General features: G+C 36.8%; 3 protein-coding genes across 3 annotated transcripts; 1 reads left to right on the forward strand and 2 right to left on the reverse strand.

Annotated features, from left to right (window-relative positions):
- Positions 1–357: 357 nt before the first annotated feature.
- Positions 358–1,893, reverse strand: atpsckmt (fATP synthase c subunit lysine N-methyltransferase). Its single transcript, XM_056743839.1, has 4 exons — positions 1,384–1,893; positions 1,067–1,204; positions 904–954; positions 358–821 (listed from the first exon to the last, which is right to left on the reverse strand). The coding sequence occupies exons 1-4, from the start codon at positions 1,666–1,668 to the stop codon at positions 612–614; spliced, it is 684 nt and encodes a 227-aa protein (XP_056599817.1). The 5' UTR covers positions 1,669–1,893; the 3' UTR covers positions 358–611.
- Positions 1,894–4,687: 2,794 nt separating this feature from the next.
- LOC130417935 (neuropilin and tolloid-like protein 1) lies at positions 4,688–10,565 on the reverse strand. Its single transcript, XM_056743806.1, has 9 exons — positions 10,497–10,565; positions 10,027–10,092; positions 9,729–9,863; positions 9,398–9,646; positions 7,564–7,605; positions 7,338–7,465; positions 6,665–6,893; positions 6,318–6,431; positions 4,688–5,734 (listed from the first exon to the last, which is right to left on the reverse strand). The coding sequence occupies exons 1-9, from the start codon at positions 10,522–10,524 to the stop codon at positions 5,148–5,150; spliced, it is 1,578 nt and encodes a 525-aa protein (XP_056599784.1). The 5' UTR covers positions 10,525–10,565; the 3' UTR covers positions 4,688–5,147.
- Positions 10,566–11,945: 1,380 nt separating this feature from the next.
- On the forward strand, positions 11,946–14,612 carry cbln2a (cerebellin 2a precursor). The gene is made up of 3 exons (XM_056743829.1): positions 11,946–12,327; positions 12,459–12,578; positions 12,670–14,612. The coding sequence occupies exons 1-3, from the start codon at positions 12,040–12,042 to the stop codon at positions 12,865–12,867; spliced, it is 606 nt and encodes a 201-aa protein (XP_056599807.1). The 5' UTR covers positions 11,946–12,039; the 3' UTR covers positions 12,868–14,612.
- Positions 14,613–19,107: the final 4,495 nt, after the last annotated feature.

The following is a 19,107-nucleotide window of genomic DNA, read 5'->3' on the forward strand; positions in this document are numbered from 1 at the left end:
TTTTAAGAACTCATAACAGCCAAGACACCTTTTGTTTCCCATTTCTCCCAATAAACAGACTTTATACCCAACTTTATGTATTATATTCATGCTTAAACAACATTTTCCAGAAAAGAAGCACCTGCTGATGGAAAGCAGAAAGTTTTACTGGTAAAGAAGAGCAAACAAAATCACATTGTAAGATTCTTTTTTACTAATCTATACTCTCTGATGTAAACACCACCAGGAATCAATTTATAAATAAACATTTGGCAAAATATTCCAAAAATAAAATAAGGGAAAAAATGATAAAATCATTATAAACATAATATGTGGTATTATGTAAATAGTTTATAAATATATACTACGCCATTCAAATTAACATAATTATTCCAATGAATTTTATTTGACAAACTTCACATAATTATTGAATATACAAAGGCAAACAAATTAAACAAGAGCACATAAAACATTTTTCTTATCAAAATAAAAGCAAACAGTATGAATACTATTCAAGTACTCAACACACATAAAACAGTTTGCTGGTATGCACAGTACAACCTTTTTTAATAGACAAACATGTATGTCAGTTAATCAGTGCTGTAAAAGAATGGATCACTTGTTATCCTAGTTCACTTCTGCTGAGTTACATCATCTTGTCCTTCATTGTCTTTGTCATTTCTGATGAGAGTTTTGAATGTCTTGGCATCATAAATCCACACGGTGTCAATTCCCTCACCAGCTATATCATCAGGAGACCAAGTAGGAAAAGGAAAGCGACAAGCTACCACTTTAGATGAACTATGCAGTTCGGTTTGCAGCTTGATTTCAAGCTGTTCCATCTGTGGAGAAAATGATATGATAAAAAAAATCACTAGCTGCTTTATACCACATTCATACAACTGACAATGCAGAAAGCCTTACCATCTGAGGAACACCAAAGATGACGACATTCGAGTATTGTGAAAAACTGACCTAAAAAGGGCACATTATGGATCATAATTTTTATACAAATTACATTTAATTTATATGCAATAGATTACAACCTGGCTCGGGCCAGGACTTTGTGAGTTTATCCTGCACTCACCTTCCAAAGATCTGAAATATAAAAAGATGTGCTGTGATGAACACCTTCCCTCCAGGCTTTGTATCGGGAGTACCAGACCAGCCATGGGTTCAGCTCAAAGCCAACTGCTTTGAAGCCTCTTTTTGCTGCAGCTATAACCTACACCAAGACAGAGAAACAGAGTCACATTATTAGGGAAACTTTGTCCTACATAATCATTATATAAATTATAACGTTGTACTTTATGGAAATAAATGATTACAAACAATATGATACTAGAGGTTACTTCAAAAAGACCACACAATACTTCCATGGATCTAAATTAGGATCTAACTCACTATTCGTCCATCTCCGCTTCCGATATCAACTAGAGACCCAGATCTGGTTAGTAAAACTTTAAGGACGTTTTCGATTTGTGTAGATGTTGCAGGAACGAATGGAAGACACACTTTCCTTAATGCTGGTGCAACAAACGGTACAGCCACTGAGTACAGAGCGACCAATGACCCCCCGACGACACAGGTTGCGATAACACCAAGTCGTTTTTTTAAAGAAGTGTCACTACCTGATCCAGGTTTATAATTCTCTGTGGTATGGCTTGGCTTTATGTCAAAGTTAGACATCCTGAAATGACAGCACTAGATTGACCTCAATGCCTGCCCAATGACAACATGCAGATATTCCGCTTATATTTAAAAGCGGTCAGGTAGTCAGATGATAAGCAAAGCATTTCAATAAAGTAACACAAATATCTACAAATCCTAACTATATATAGCCAAGTAATTCATGTAAAGCAATCATAAAACTTCCAGAAAAGCGCACCGCAAGACAATCATACTATAAGTGCATCCAGTAATCGGTCCGATATGACGCATTTACTGAGAGATATTAGTTCCGCTGACACAGGTTCCTTGAATCAGATTGTTACAAAAATAGTTACTCAGTAAAGTATTACATATGTTCGCATACAACAACATAACAAATAACGATTTGTTTATAAGCATTGTTTTTATACCATTAAAAATATTTCTTGCAAACGCACTCCCCAGCAACGTTGATGATCCAGAAGGAGGCGCCACAAAATGCATGTCACTAAATATGTACTTTATTGCTACAAGCCTACAATGCTGCTGGGATTGTAAATGTATAATGGCATTTGAAACCTTAATAGAAAAACAATTAATGTGAGCGGGACACACATAACGTTACACAAAACAGAAATGCTTAAAACAAAAATATAAATCACAATGGCATGGTGGTTATTTCTATTAGTTTACACATTCGGACAAGGCGATAACCAGACATGCCCCGAGCAACCAAAGTACAGTAGCAAGTTTACTTTAGTTCGTAATTGGAATGACATTGGTTTCAGTCTCGCTCTTAAGTTTATTCTCTTCCTGAGTGCACAGTAACCTTATCTGACAGAAGGAATAACATTCTCAGTTGTCACGATACGTTCCCCCGGACATTATGGAAAACATAGTTCCCTTACACAAACATAGAACAGTGGCATGGTAGTTAGCAATGTTAGCTCATGATAATATGGTTTTTGTTTGATCTTGCTTAACTCTTCTTTCCCAAATTGACCACAATGGAAGATTATCTGACCGTAACAATTTTCAGCTATCAAATAACGTTAAATAACGTGCTACAACTAGCCAAATACATCCTTCAAGGGCTACACATTGAAAATGGTCCCTAGCAAAGGTTCAAGTTGTCTAGTAGTTTGTGCTTTTGGTTTGTGGGTTGCAGGTTGTTGGTTTGAGGTCTGACTTTGTTTTTTTATTATTCAATACATTCTTGTTGTCAGGATAAATTGTCCTGTTTAGATGGAAAGTTTAGTGATATCATGCTGAAACTCTGAGAACCTACTTGTTGTGTGTTAAAAGTCAGCATTCTTTCTTATGGAACACAGGGGGTACGGTATCTGACAGTAACATTCTCGCCCCTCAGATAACGTTTCCCTCAATTGACAAATACTTGCCTTAAAAGGTTCCACATTTAGTCTGGTCAGAGCTGAATGGGCCTACTGGTCCAATGGTTGGCTCATTGGGTTTTAAGTGGTGGATTAAGGTGGTCAGGGGCCTCTAGGCCTCTCTTTGGGTGAGGACCCTCTTAGCTGGATTTCAAGTGCCTTTTACGCTTGCAGTGAAAAATCGCTAATGGAAAAGCTGTCACGCGAACTTAGGTGCGCACAAGGGTACTGAACCCTGTGCATTTGCTTTAGCTGATTACAGTGCATTTGCTTCAATAAATCATATGTAAGAGATGATAGCGTTGGTAATTTACCTTGGCTTTGAACAAGAGTGAGCCTGCCTTGTTTAGCGCGTTGCGGGTGGAATCAGAGCGGCAAATGAATGGATGATTTTTTGTATTGTTTCCAATGGAAAAGCTAGCTTTTTTGAAAACTCTGAATAAACTGTGTATAAAACAATCCAATCACCGGCTTAATTTTTTATATTATATTATGTGCCAATGAGGGAACCCGCCATTACTTTTTTCTCATTCAAAACAGGGGAACCTTATCTGACAGCAACATTCTTTGTTGTTAGGATGAGTTCTCCCGTTTTGATGGAAAATTTAGTGATATCAGGCTGAAACTCTGAGAACCATCTTGCTGTGGTGTTAAACGTCAGCAGTCACAATATGAAAATTCCATCTAATGGAACACACTGGGGAACGGTATCTGACAGTAACATTCCCAGCCATCAGATGAAGTTCCCCTTTTAAACTGTAGACACACTAAAATTTCAATGCCACACACACGACATGTTAAATGTAACAGAATATATTTTTATGGGGGTAATATTGTGGCAGCATCTGTTTTGCCTGACTGCCACAATTCTACCCCCTTCTAATTTATTTATGAATGCACACATAATCAAAAACAGCTGTTTAATGCATGTGCACAATCAACACTGCATATCACATGACGCACTCATTCATAATGGAAAGACAGTGTAATATTTCAGGACTACATAGACCACATACATGTTACACATGACAGCCTAATATTTTGTGGGGGTAATATTGGGGCAGGATCTCCTTTGCCCACTGGCCATGTTTCCACCCCCTTCAAAATTTGATGTATGAGTGCACATATAGTTTATAATAATTAGATTGTGGGCCCACGGGGGCCGTGATAAGTGCACTTTTTTTTGAGTGCTGGTTGTCGAGTCATGAGTTTGATTCTTGCTTACCTCTTTTTTCTCAACCATCAGGCTGAGTTCCCCCTGCCAAGATAGATACATTTTGACAAGGCCTTTTTAAAAGGCAAAATGATCTATTTGGGCTTGGTCAGATTGATTAAAATATGATCAGAAATGATGATAAGATATGTTCAATTATGATCTATTTTTCAATCTATTAAAAGTTTCCAGCAGCTCAGTTCAAGTAGAGTACTGTACATAAATCATATAATTTCAATTGTTTCAAGCTAAGTAATTTATTTTTATTAATAACATTTTTAACAAATGTAACGAACGTGAAAAGAAATAAAAAGTTGTAATTCCAAAATAATAATTTATAAAAAATGAGACAGTCCAACAACATTACTTGCTTGCAATTTTATCAAATATGCGTTTCAAGAATGATAACCAGGGTAGGATCATAAAATATAAAAGAAGCACAAATGTTCTTGCATAGGCTTTAAAGCTGAATATAAATAAAGTCACTTAATAAAGTCACATAGTACTGTAAGATAGAAAGAATCTTGTCCTAAAACAACAGAAAATGGGGTCAAAAAACAACAGTCATGACATAAAATGATGTTGTGTTATAATAAAACTCAACATGAATCTGAAATATTTACATACATCACATGCACTGTAATTGTGTGTATTGGTATAAGAAGTCATATGAGATAGGCAGCATGTATTTTTCACTATTATATGCAAAAAGAAAACTGAGGGTAATAAAGTTTCAAGGATCACACATACATACATAAACAGTTTATACGTCAATGCTTATAACAATGCTCAGTTGTAACCAATGAAAATATGGAAAGATTAGACAAGAGTATTTTGTCTTTAAGCAAAGTAAGACAAGTGCATGACTACCACAAATAAAATAGTGACAAATGACACAAATGCTCAGAAAACCATCAAAAGTCATTGGATATTGACCGATGTACTGTTCTCTCCATCGAAGCTCGACCATGGCTGGTAGTGGGTCCGTCATCCAGTTCATCATCAAAGTCATACTCTTCAGCCCCATCATGTGAGTAACTATGCTTCATCACAAGAATATTCCTGTGGCCAATAGGGGTACCTTGCAGAGGGAGGGGAGGTTGCACAGCTGCCTGCATCTCTGAGAATATTGAGGCAGCTTCTCGAAGGCTGAGGTCGCTGCGGCTGCCTCGAGTGCTGGACACCAGGGAGCCACAGTGGTGACCATGGATGCATTTGGAAGAGGACCTCTGCAATTTGTGAAAGTCCTCTGGTAAAATGTCATCATCCTCATCTGTGGTCGCTTGCCGTAATGTACACAGCTCATAGTGTGGCGGTTCGAAGGCCTCATGCAGCAAGGTGGGGTCAAAATCATCTCTGCGAATGATGTACTTCTTGCGTGGTTGTTTTATTTGAATGATTATAGACACAGTAAGCAGGATTATCACCACTCCACAGGTAACCCCAATAATGGTTACATTGGTGTTGTCAAGGTTGTCCAGGATAGTGGCTTTTCTTTTCTCTGTGTGAATATTGAGGAGATCATAAATACTGAATGTGGCACATTGTTCACAATTTATGAAACTAACGCACAATAAAAATGTACAAAAGGTAAATCGTTAAATTCGTTATTTACTACTACTTGAATTTTAAAAAGGGTCGTGGTTGCAGGTCTTTAACTATGCAAGGTCTTGAGATTATTTTTATTATTATTATAGAATTTAGTAAAGTGTTAACAGATAAGAGTTAGACTGTCTCCATCCTTTCAACCTCATGCTGTCTTTTTGAACCCCCGACTCTCTGTGGACATGGCAATAAAAACAGAATTGAGCAACAAATTGACAGAGAACTCCCCTGACTTTACTGACTAGGGCGATTTCTAAGTGGACTTTGTTTACCAATTTCTGAAAAATCAGTAGCAGCACCTTGAATAAATTGTGTGTGAATTCTTAACAGTAAGACAACAATGTAAATACTGAATAATTTACAAGAATGAATATGACAACAGCTTACAGCAATGAATGGGAATTATTTACAATAAGGTTTGGGAAAAATCTACCAAAATTGAATTTGATTTATTGTTTGAAAATAAGAAGATGATGTACCATTGCAACCATTCTCGTCCCATGGATAGACGCAGTTTTGGATGCCATTACACACCAGTGTTTGGTTGATACACATGTTGCTATGGCAAAAGAATGAGCCGGTTTCGCATGGAGCTGCAAAGCAGAGTGAAATGATGATAAGTATAGAATATATTATGAGATCAAACATTACCAATGCATGCACAGGTTGTTTAGCCATGGTTCAAAACCCCAAAATGACTCAGGGAAAGATTTGTTAATCCAAATATGTACCGAAAATAAGACGTGAATCACGACTTTAACACTAGACGTGGCTAATTGTGTTACCGAAATGTGTCAAGATAAAAAATGCCTATTGAACGACTCACGCTCCTGGAAGGTGGTGAAGAGGATGCGGAATCGACTTCTGCGGCTGGTTTCATCAGCCCACATGCGAATCACACCTATTGAGGTCATCAGCATCACGTCATTGGCCACCGTGCTACAGAATTTATTCTTCAGGTGCTCCACCGAGCTGCTCCCATCATACACTGCCACAAAGTTTCGCTTGCACTCATTCGAGTTCTGCATCTCGTAGTCCAGGAAACGCAAATAAATCTGTGCAGGAAGTACATTTAGATTCACTTTTGGGCTCGTTGCTGATGCTTTGATGTCCTTGGACTCTTAATTAGACATACGCAGTGTCAAGATATTATTAGAAAGGGGGAAGAGCTAGATTTGGACCTCTGTCATATACAAGAGTGTCATGGTTCGTTGTGTACATAACTAACATATTCTTCTTTAAATTATAGGTGAATGAATATCGTATAGATATTGTAAAAATATATAAAACTGTAAATTCCTGAAATATCTTGCTCACGCAGTCTGGAAGTAATGATAAACAAAATTGGCATGCTGTCCTAGAAGGTGGAGCTTTACTGTGTAAATAGATCAAATGAAATAAATTAGAATAGGGAAGGAGTTGGTTGCACTAGGACGGCGTGTATTAATATACACTTAATAATTGACAGGTTGACCAAGATATGAAACAGTCGGGATTACCCTAGAGCCAGGCGGAGCTCTTATGAACCACCTGCAGTCTACGGCCTCAAACTGCGATGCCTTGCCCTCTTTCGTAACCATTACAGACTCCACAATCCCCTCTGGTCCACTCATCTCAAAATCACAAACTGCGTCAAGAGAACACAAACCAGCAATGTATCATTATTACTTTCTTATCCCGGCTGTGATCTGTAGGAGAAGTCATCATAAATAACAATTCACTCACTAGGAAGAGAGGGGGGAACTCCAAGATCTTTGAAATCTGGATCTGCAAAATAAACAACGTGAAATGTATGAAGAGTTCAGATGAATAACCCTCTAAAAGCCACCTCCGAAAAAAATGATATTACATTGTTGAGAGAACAAAAACGTTTTCCTGAATATCAAGACGGTTGGCTTTACATAGCTGCCTGACCACAACGTAATATTTTAAAGACAGATTGAAACACATTGTTGAAAAAATAATCCCACGTGTTTTACTTTCCTCTCTGACCTTGAGAAAGTTCACTGTCCCAGTACAATCATTTCTTTTCTTTAAAATAATAACTGAAACACACAGGATTAGGGAATGAGAGTGATCTCCTGGAGCTTGAGTCATGATTGTACGTGGATTAATAATCCTTGTACCAGTTTCACACAGATTAGGCAAAGCAAAGCAATACGCTATAAAAATTCAAGGTGTGGTTTGCATTTCTTAAAATTTGCATAGTGTTTATGTGGTCCTAATGTGATGTTAAATATTTTTTGTTAATTTATCTTGTCTAGATCTAGATACGTTTTTGTCAAAGTGTTCACAAGGATAATGCCCATAAGGGTTCAATCTTAAATCATTCAGGGATTCTCCGTAATCCTCTCATGTTTTTTTACCTCTGGTTCAGTTTGGTTTAGATTATTCTCTATGCTGATAACAGGATGCATGGATGTACTGTAAAGCGGGTCTCAATTGAATTGGATTTATGATGTGTAGGATGGTATAATTTAGTATTTCAGTTAAATCATTGATTAAACACACAATGTGGCCTAATGTATTAAAAATATATAAGATTTTATTAGTAATACTAACTTTTTTTTAACTATATACAATTTAAAATGTGGTTTGGATTTGGCAGACGTGTGGCTTAGTGATGCTGGATGGTTCCCATCCCCAAAAAAACTCTGAAGACTGGATTTAGAGCTAAAGGGAGATTAGCATTCCTCCTCAGTGTTTATTAGGCAGTTGTGGTAAACACTGGAGCAATCAGAATTGAATTTGATCCTAACATCACATAATCAGGAACACTGGCCAACTTTAGTCATCTGTCTCGAATCTCAGATGAGACGTCAACACTCATTTCCTCTCTCTTTTTCCTTTTTTCAGTTGATGATTTTATGAAATAAAAATTCAATAACATTATGACAAAAGACTTTGCGCAACCATGTCTAAGGTAATTATTTTGGCCATTCTATGGATTCCCAATAAGATCAAGGCAGAAGTAGCAAGACAGAGCTCAGGGCATGGAGCAGACTGGATGTGCTCCTCTGAAGACAAGCTTTCATTAACTGGGATCAGAGACATCACTAACCTCCCCCACTCAGCTGCTGCATGTGTGCCTGCACTACAAATGCAGAGCCATCTGACCTGAGTAACCAACACAGAATTTACCAAAAAATGTGAATAGTTATATGATGATCTTGCTCTGGATAAACCACCTATAAAAACTACAAATCCAATACTCTTTGATGCTGAAAATACAGTCAAAGTCTGAGATTACTTTGAACATCTGGAATTCTCAATATTCTTCAAACCTTTAAAAATAAATGTTATTTTGTAAAATAATTAAGAAATATTTGATATTCTGCATCATTTAAAAAGGTCCATACCCTAAATCTTTTTTAATTCATGTTAACTTTTCAATAAAACTTTTCACTATACTTTTAAGCTAATAATATCCTACTAACGCTAATAATATAATAAAAATTAACGAGGAACTTTCACTACAAATAAATGAATAAATGCAATGATCAATTTTGAATGTCAAGTCCAATATCTATGATGGGAAATGTCTAAACAGATTTCTTACCTTGTGTGAAATTATACCGAGCTGAAAATCCAGTGGCCTCTAGCTCACCATCTGCGACAAACTTTATCCAGAGGTATCGTCCGCTGGACCTGACGTAGGTCGGGCTCTCTTGTCCACAGTATCGGCCAATGATAGGAGAAAAGGTAAAGGGTCCATCCCGAACTTCAATGTGGTCAAATTTACACTCCCATGATGGCTCAATAGCATATTTTTCATCAAAAAACAGGTCGATGCATTGCCTTGGAGAAGCTACGACACAATTAAACACACAAGTGCCTCCAGTTAGCAATGCAAATTAAATGTGATAAAAAATGATCTAATATTCACTCACCTTCAATTATGTATATGCATTCTCGGTCAGGAGGATATTTCTCAGGGTAGTTAGGTGATGTGAAAAGCCCTCCATCGGAGTCCTTGACCCAAGTACCACACAAACCCGCGGGTGTTACACCTGAGTTGTTTTTAACTAAAGTGCCAGGGATATACCGTTACGTTATCAGAGAACACACATTTGGATTCACATATTTTCAAACAGCTAAAAAAATATGGTATAAAAGGGCACTGATTTGCTCATCAACACAATGCTCACTTTGTCCTTTAAGAGGTAATGGTTAATGAGAGATTATTACCTACAGCTCTTTTTGGGGGTGCTGTTGGTGCTCCAGAAAATCCAAGACTGATCAAACTTGCAACAACTGGGGAACAAAGATCAGAATAGCTTGGTTCGTCTAAACAGAGTGGTATCATCCCTCATGAATATTTCTTTGTAGTCAAAGTAACTATCATTGTTCCTTTACTGAAGGAATATTAAACATTTTATGTCCCGAAACATTTTGTTCTACTATTTTATCATCACCGCAACTGTGTGTTATAACTGGTCTGGTTTAATACTTTGAATATTAAATCCTTGTCCGTACCAAACGTATGCTACTGTCTCCTGTCAGACTTTGGTAGTAACATTGCCAAGGGCATAAACAAAATAGATAGGAATGCCTTATACTTGAAAGAAAACCATGCACCGTATGTATTGTTCCCAATTGGTAACTTGGTCGATCGCAACAAAATGAAACATCACATTTATGTTTGGATGTTTACTCACCTATAAGCAGTTTCACCCGCGGCACCATGATTCTCCCCAGGGGCTTCAAGTTTCAATTCCATGAAATGCAATGTTGTGGCGAAGCGCTGAATAAATTTAAGATAAAATACAACTTGTCTACAATTTAAAAAGAACAGTCTTCAGAAGAGGTTGCTTAAAGAACGAGATCCGATTTTTGTGAGATTCATGGCAAAGACTGTTACAGCGCTAGTTGCGGACTTTGATGAAACAGGTTGACACAGGCGCGTAATCCGCCTCAGTGTATTGAAGACCTAGTGGATTAAGAGCATCTCTTCCCTTATATTTTGCCAGAAATATCTGCCTCACATCTTCGTGAATATGTAATACATGCAGCAGATGAATCTTATTCAAGTGATGTTGATCTATTGCATACTTGCATTGTATATGGATTCAAAGTGATGTAATATAATACAATAGAAAACCATAACGCGTGGTTTTTAACTCATGCACTGTCGGTGGGATATTAGTTTATATGAAATTAAATCATAATGCATCTCGATAACGTATTACAATGTACATTTTCAGTATAAAAATTAATGGGAACACTGGATAATGTTGGATTTGTTTAACGTTAGTAAATTCACTAACTAACATAATCCAACAATTAGAAATATAGTTTTTCATCATATTAATCCTTGTTAAGGTTCATGCCAATGGAGATTTTTATGTTAGCTCATTGTGCAGCAGACTCACAAATGAAGTCATTCATAAAAAGCGTTCGTTCTTCCAACGCAGAAGTTACATAAGTGACAAAGTGATAACTGTGTGTTGCAAACGTTATGATGTTAGATGTCAGGCATAACACCTATTTTTAGGTCAAATCATAAAATAAACATGCTTCCGATTTGTATATATACATGCAAATGGATACACATAGTTGAGATTTAAAAATTGAGTAGGTAATATTCCACACCAATTTTTGTATTGTTTCAGCTACTTCGTTGCGCGCGCGTTAAAAAGCAATATATGCTATAACATGAATAGTCAATATCTTTGTTCATCCACTAGATGGCGCAATAGCATATCACATTAGTTCAAGGACATCCTCGATTCTTAACAACGGAATGTCGCCGAAAGCCATTGCGCTTTTACAGTTAATTTTGCCACCAATAAAATGTCGAGCAAAGCTGTAATTTATACAACGTGACACAAATAGGTAACTAAAAGTACGTTTTAAACAGTTATTTTAACTTTTACCTCTATGTTGGTATGTATTATTTAATTCCACAAATTACTTCATGCTTGTCCTAACATTAATTATTGTGAATCTCTAAAACAAAAAACGATTTACAAGCAGTGTTAATTTCTTTTTAAGTCTGTGATGAGGCATTTGCCTTTGAACTTTTAAACACATTTTACGCACTATCGTAACTTCAGTGGTTAGAAAGCACATGGAAAATTGGGGCGTATTCAAGTAGGGCGTGCACGCAGTTTGTGTGTGTTCGAAGGATAGAGAGAGAGGTGCTGTCGTCTTTACTGATCTCTTGTCTTTAGTAATTTTTCTCAGAGGTCTTCCACAGTCATGTCGAGAGCCATGGAATCGGGCTCGTTGGCCATGATGGCCACCACCCTTTTTTTACGATTTGGCTTTGCGTTCGCCCTCGGACAGAATGATACGGAACCTGTTGTTTTAGAAGGAAAGTGTTTGGTTGTGTGCGACTCGAACCCGTCAGCCGAAGGTGGAGTGACCTCGTCGTTTGGGATATCAGTCCGAGCTGCTGGTGCCAAAGTGGCTTTCTCTGCTGTCAGAGGAACTAACCATGAACCATCAGAAATGAGTAACAAATCAATGACAATCTACTTTGATCAGGTCAGCCCTAAGCTATGTATTCACATTTACACATAATGTGTTCGTTACGCAGAAGTGTTTGCTGTTGTTTTGAATGAATACGAGCATTTAAACTAAACGTTTCCAGTAGAAATAAACGTTTCTCATTGCAGGTGTTAGTGAACATTGGAAGTCATTTCGATCTCAAGGCGAGTGTCTTTCAAGCTCCGCGGCGAGGCATTTACAGCTTCAGCTTTCATGTCGTGAAGGTCTACAACCGACAGACGATTCAGGTGAGAGCAGACTGTTACTTTTTTAATAGAGAAAAAAGAAATTGTGCTTATATGTGTCGTGTGATCACGTCTTGTTTCCCCATGCCGTTAGGTCAATCTGATGCACAATGAATATCCAATAATATCAGCGTTTGCCGGTGATCAAGATGTGACACGGGAGGCTGCGAGTAACGGAGTCCTGCTTCACTTGGAGCGCGAGGACAGACTCTATCTCAAACTGGAGAGAGGAAATCTCATGGGTGGATGGAAGTACTCCACTTTCTCTGGCTTCCTTGTTTTCCCTCTTTAGTTTGATATACTTTAAATGGACCAGATGGAAGACTAAGGGACATGTCTGTACCCTCGAAAATAAAGGTAGCAGAGAGATCATGGAATTTGCTTTTATTTTATCTTACTGGGATAAGATAACGAGTTGTATGTATGTGTGTTTATGAGTTTGGAGAATGGTTTTCAGATCTTACTGTATGTGTTTCAAGGACATTTTTGCATTCAAGAGCACATTTTGCACGAAACGTGTTCTGTTATGTGCTCGTCAATGTATATTTTGTATACTATTGTATTAATATTATAGCCCTTATAAGTTTGATGTGAAATATGAGCAAATTACAAGACAAATTTCTCCATACAGTAGTTGTTGTTCTGCTTAATGCATTTAGAAGAGCAATGATATCATGCATTTTTACATAACTTGAATGTGAATACACCATGTCATTAACACGACGAATGTAGTACTTAAAATTCTTAACTTGCAAATTTTGTTTTGCGAGAGGGAAATAAAAACGCGAGAAAAGATGAAGAAATGCAGGGACGCGATGCGCTGTCCATGGTGCTGAAAACGATCCGTCAAACATTGCCGTCTTCAACAATTGACACGTAGGCATCAAAATCACTTCAATACAGAGACACAAAGCGCAACATTCTTGAAACATTTGTTTTGGAGAAATACGTCGCCAAAAATTAAGCACATCACTTTCAACCCCCACTGAGTGAGACCACACCTTAAATGGTTTGTTAGCATCTTTAAAGCTTGACTATACGATTTCACAGCTTTTTTACTTTAAATCATGTTGTAAAAGTTACATTTGAGGACAAATACTTTTTTAAAATCTTTTAATTATGTTGTATTATTGTAAAGTCTTTAAATCATATTTAAAGAGATAGTTCACCAAAAAAATGAAATTCTGTCATGATTTACTCACCCTCAAGTTGTTCCAAACCTGTATACTGAGACCATTGACTACCATAGTTGAAATAATTCTTCTTTCTCTCTATATATATTTTTTTCTGTTTTACAAAAAATGATATATTTTGAACATTTTAATGGTAGTCAATGGTGCCTCAGAAATCTCAGTTGCTAACATTCTTCCAAATATCTTTCTTTGTGTTCAACCAAACGAAGAAATTTATTCAGGTTTTGGAACCACTTTAGGGTGAGTAAATCATGACAGATTTTTTTTATTTTGGTGAACTATCCCTCTAAATATGATTTAAAGACTTCAAAATTAATGAATAGAATTAATTCAAAATATTATAGACACATTTTGGAACTATAATAGACACCATATGGATTTTCTGTATCTCCACATTGTGCAGGTTAGTGGCGCAGCATGTGTCTCACTGTCTTACACAATGGTGAACTTTATAGAGTCATCGTTTAGAGCTTTGTATATTTTTCAAAGCATAGCCAGGAAGCAGCATGGAAATTAGATAATTTATTACCATGGGCACAATTAAAAACTGTGAATGCAGCATTATTTGGAGGTGAAATGCAAATGTGATGAGGTATGAGAATGATGTGGGTGTAAGTGTTAAACATCGAGATATTCCTTCCAAGAGTGGATCTTAAAAAGACACTGGCACAGAGCAAGATCACCTTACGGTGTGAACGATTTAGGTGTAATCCGAGAATATGATATTTCAAAATTTGATTGATTTATAACCTGCTATTGATTTAAAAATATTTTTGAAAATTTCTCTGTCTTGTTTTTCATCTATCTGGTTCTTGTCATTTGATTTGGCTCGGAAGTAAACGTGTCCCAAAGGCTAAAAACTGTCTGAAGCCTGTTTCTGACCTTTCTTTCTCAGAAAGATGATGAAGAATGAAAACATGACTCAACAGCACATGTTGCTGCTAGGTCACTAAACATGACTTTGGTTTTGGGAAATAAAACTCAGATTTTTTTTGTGTGCAAATTCGTTCATTTGTCTCTCAAGAAGAAACCATCTTCAAGAAAAAAGCAGCCATTATATTCTACTGTAGCTTTATAAAAAAACTACATTCCAACTTTTTATTGTAAATATATGACTTCTGTCTAGATGATGCTAAGAGAATAACCTAAAGCATATTATACGCACAATTTCATCTTCATAGATATCTCTCTTGCTAGTATATAAAATCCTGTGAGGTCTCATACCAGCACCCATTAATTTATTATTGTCACAACAATAATACCACTGCAAGAATTTCTTTAAGATGCCATATACATTCACTCTGTTATAACATCAAAACAGTCTTGCCATTATTCTGCGTGCAGTCTTTTTATCTTATTTGCATAAAGGAGGAAAGTAAGGTGAGTCTTTGAATCCATACATATCGCTCAGAATAACATTCGTGAAAAGATGTCAAATCAAGATGAATAGATGTGTTCAGATATGGTACAAACAGACCAGAACTCAACAAAGAAGGCAAAGGTAAAAGATTGAGTTTGTGATTAAAGATGTGAATAACCTGAAACAATAAGTGGAGGCTGGTGTTATAGTGAGGCCTGGCACATGCATGCTTTTATAACACATACATAGTATTTAATAGTCAAATACACAAGTGGGAAAATTCAAGATTTTTGCCTGCACATAATATACAGTATGCTTTGAAGTTTCAATGCAAAAAGCTGTCTGTATTCATTTTTCCATCGTAAATGGTAATTTGATGTTGGATTCCACACTTAGCACCGATTGACACATTGCACTTGTTACCTACAACTATGATGTGTTACTGCAGTTAATCTAGTGTGAGAACCTCAATGAGCTTTCCAGCCCTGTCTTCTTCCTTAATAACAGAAGCCGATATCATATATCAGATTTTCTATCTTTGGTCTCTGTCATTTGTGTTAGCATCTTCTGTGCTGGCCCAGACTACTCATCTCTCCAGCATTATAGCAACATGGAACCTTTTGATGTCCGTACCCCTGGTGGGATGCATGCTGGGAGAACCCGAGTGACTAAGCATCGGTCCAATCTGTGACCCACTGACACATGGCATACGTGACTCTGTAATCAGCACCAGCGCTGAAGACTGATGCCAAGATGCTCTTTACAGCCAATATCACCGGCAGCACTTTCCAGAAGAACCTTTATCTGCTAAACTGGGTTGTTGGTCAATCTTAAAAAAGCATTGTTTTTTTATTAGTATGCATTTATAATAATAAAATTAACACAAAATAGCTAAACCGGTGCTAAAACATGCAAAGCTGCTGATGGCATAACGCTCACAGTTGTTGTAATTAATTCATAATTAGTCACCTGGTTCTTCTGTGCCTGCATCACACCTGAACACTATAATTAATCTTCATTACGTACTAAAAAAATGCTGTAGTAGACCACTACTAAACTTAGACTAAACTTCAGCAATCATCTTCTAATTTCACACTGGTTTGGGATTGTGAATTAGTTCTGGATTAAAAATCACGTTGTTTGCTATTTATTCGTTTTAACATTTAAACGATTTGTTTTGTTTTCTAACAACTTGTTTCCTGTGGCTCAGTGGTTAGGGCATGGCACTAGCAACGTCAAGGTCATGGGTTCGGTCTCGAAGGGGATTGCACATACTCAGATACAATGTTTAGTATAATGCAATTTAAGTCGCTTTGGATAAAAGCGTCTGCCAAATGCATAAATGTAAATGTATAAAGGGATGCATGGATTCATTGAGGAAAAATAATCTTAAATAAAAGAGTTCCTGATTTAAAATGAAATACCTGCATACGTTCTTTGTCCCTAAATAAAATCTCATTTTACGGCATCTTAACCGGTTGTTTGAATGCAATAGTCTGCATGCTGGCTTCATCATATGTGGTTTATCGCAGAGAATATTAATATTATGGCATTTACTTTTCTGCACCTAAAGCGGTTTTTCATACCCCATCTGCTGTGATTTTCAGAACACTTAACAGACTATGCCCCCTCATAAAATTTACGGCCAGTCTGTTAAAGAAGTCAGTTATAAATTTGCTTCAGCTTAAAAGCATGGGACAGCTATTTTAAGAGAGCAACGTTCAACAAGCAGTTGAAGATTATTTTATATCAACCATCGGAGTTGCACGGTACATAAATCTTGTTTGGGCCAATTCAATGTATAATTCAAATACAGTAATTGTTTCTTCAGTAATTCAACTGTTATGTTTGAAAATAATATTTAATATGCCAGCTATTGTCTGCACTGAACCTCATTGTACAAACAGTATGAGAGCATGTCCTCTGTTCTCTGAGCCTTTATTGTCTTGTTAACTGTAGACCTTGATGTCAACTCTTATGAGGATCTGTCTCTAAAGGATGTCAGTGGCTGTATGTAAATAATAAATAAGAGCATCTGCTGGTTGCCGTTATGTACCCTTTACTTACTTCTCATTAAGTCAGTGAGACTGAGTGAGTTACTGTCACCTTGATGTTTACACAGTGGAATCAGTGCAGAGGATTCCTCTCATTATTTTTTTTGGTAAATTATATTGTTCTTTGTATTAACAATATCTGTGTGGAATAGAGTCACTCTCAGGCTAACGAATTTCAATAATGCTAATGATGCATGTCTACGTTTTGTCATGGATACATTAGGCTAAACATTATTATATGGGCCTAAGTTAAATATAAACTGGACAGATAAGTAACTATGGTTTATTTCCTTGGGCGGGTCAGTGTTTTTTATTATAATTTACGGCTAAATTTGACTTGTGGTTAAACTTCTTGCGAACTTAAGGTAATGATCTCCTATAGATGTGACACAGCAGGGGTTACGGTAAATTAATGTGACCACACATTTATTCTTGCCCAGAAGTGTGAATATCAGACACCCTCAAAAGTGGAAGCACCAAATGAGCATGTTTTTATAAAGAACGATGCCTTAACAACTTCATCAGATAATTGGGATTGATCATTTTAGACCTTCTCACTCAATAGAGCTAACATTACAGGCCTAATTTATTTTAGTTTGGCAGTTAAAAACCTGACAAATGTCACATTTTAGCAGTACATCTGAAACATATGTTGTGAAGTGTCCTCTCGATTCAGATTCAATATTAACCAGTGTGTTTCCTGAGAGATACAGTACAACTTTCTCTTTTACTTATTGAGAGATGAATTCTACAAAGTGGCCTCCCTGTTGCAGAAGCAACAAAGGATGCCGGTTTGTTGCATCTAGTGCAGTAAAGATAGTATGCATTCTTATTTCATCAAAATACATACAGCACAAGCAAGCATACACTGCAGCTATCAGTTCAGAGGAGGATTGTGGGCAATGAAAAATATAAGATGAATCCTCAAGACGGTTTAAATAAAAGGTAGGCTACTTGTCAGTCGAAGAAAATGATGGGCACCATCAGCACCTTTAAAAAAAAAGTACAAATACTGTATATATTTATTTATTTGTTTTGCTGAAAATGTATAAATGGCCACTTTGGAATTATACTGTTTTATCTGCGTTCTGAGCAGTTTTGAGATATTGAGCTGCAAAGTTTTTAAATTTGATTTGAATATCGCTGCTGTCTTCTGAAACCTTGTATCTCCATATTATTTTCGGCTTTGAATTTTTCGTAATAAATCACCCTTTCTGTTTGCAAATGGGTTTTGCAAATATCTAACTGATAAAAGCTTTGTCAATTTTGACAACACAGTATTTAATCCCTTAAAAAATACAGTGTACAAACAGTGATTTGGAAGGACAGTGACGATATGAAATCTTTCTGTTTTCTAAAAAAAATCACATTGTAAATAAGTTTTCAAGGTATAAGAATACGTGAATCATTCAATTTTAAAGGGGTGCTGCAACGATTTATCATGCATTCTGACTTCTTAACAATGTTAAACGTGCTGGCGTCTCATGCTTAACATGGTCAACTTGTCAAAAAACGAGTTGGGCGTATTACGTAGTATTTCTGTGCTCAATACATTCCCCCAGCGATCATACAGGTTTCGGAAAGTTTTTTCTAACATATAAAACGGTTTTGTTACAATTTTTCTTTGTCCCTTCTGGGACATTTCTCCCGGAAAATCACGCGGCACATTCACGCAGCAGCACATAGAGCAGGAAAATGAGCATGCGCAGACGTCACTTTCACTTGAGTGCAGGCAAGAGAGAGAGAGATCATATGTTCGCAAAGTTCAGGTGTTTGTTTGTTCAGTGCATTTGGGTGATGAATGTTGTATAAACGGTGGATATAACACTGGATTTTTGAGATCGTTTGAAACTGATATATGGAGCCGTCCCAGCGCTAAAAGATGCCGGACATGAACCGCATGCGGTGAGTGAAATTGATGTCCG

Source organism: Triplophysa dalaica, chromosome 3, assembly GCF_015846415.1.
Source record: "Triplophysa dalaica isolate WHDGS20190420 chromosome 3, ASM1584641v1, whole genome shotgun sequence".
NCBI classification, from domain to species: domain Eukaryota; kingdom Metazoa; phylum Chordata; class Actinopteri; order Cypriniformes; family Nemacheilidae; genus Triplophysa; species Triplophysa dalaica.

Coding starts and splice junctions, on each gene's coding strand:
- atpsckmt (XM_056743839.1), bottom strand. CDS start 1,668: ATGTCTAACTTTGACATAAAGCCAAGCCATACCACAGAGAATTATAAA. Junction 1,205..1,383: donor GAAGCGGAGATGGACGAATA/GTGAGTTAGATC, acceptor GTCTTGGTGTAG/GTTATAGCTGCAGCAAAAAG. Junction 955..1,066: donor ATATTTCAGATCTTTGGAAG/GTGAGTGCAGGA, acceptor TGCCCTTTTTAG/GTCAGTTTTTCACAATACTC.
- LOC130417935 (XM_056743806.1), bottom strand. CDS start 10,524: ATGGTGCCGCGGGTGAAACTGCTTATAG. Junction 7,466..7,563: donor AGTTCCCCCCTCTCTTCCTA/GTGAGTGAATTG, acceptor CTCTTGACGCAG/TTTGTGATTTTGAGATGAGT. Junction 6,432..6,664: donor CTTCACCACCTTCCAGGAGC/GTGAGTCGTTCA, acceptor TCTGCTTTGCAG/CTCCATGCGAAACCGGCTCA.
- cbln2a (XM_056743829.1), top strand. CDS start 12,040: ATGTCGAGAGCCATGGAATCGGGCTCGTTGGCCATGATGGCCACCACC. Junction 12,328..12,458: donor TGACAATCTACTTTGATCAG/GTCAGCCCTAAG, acceptor TTCTCATTGCAG/GTGTTAGTGAACATTGGAAG. Junction 12,579..12,669: donor ACAACCGACAGACGATTCAG/GTGAGAGCAGAC, acceptor CCATGCCGTTAG/GTCAATCTGATGCACAATGA.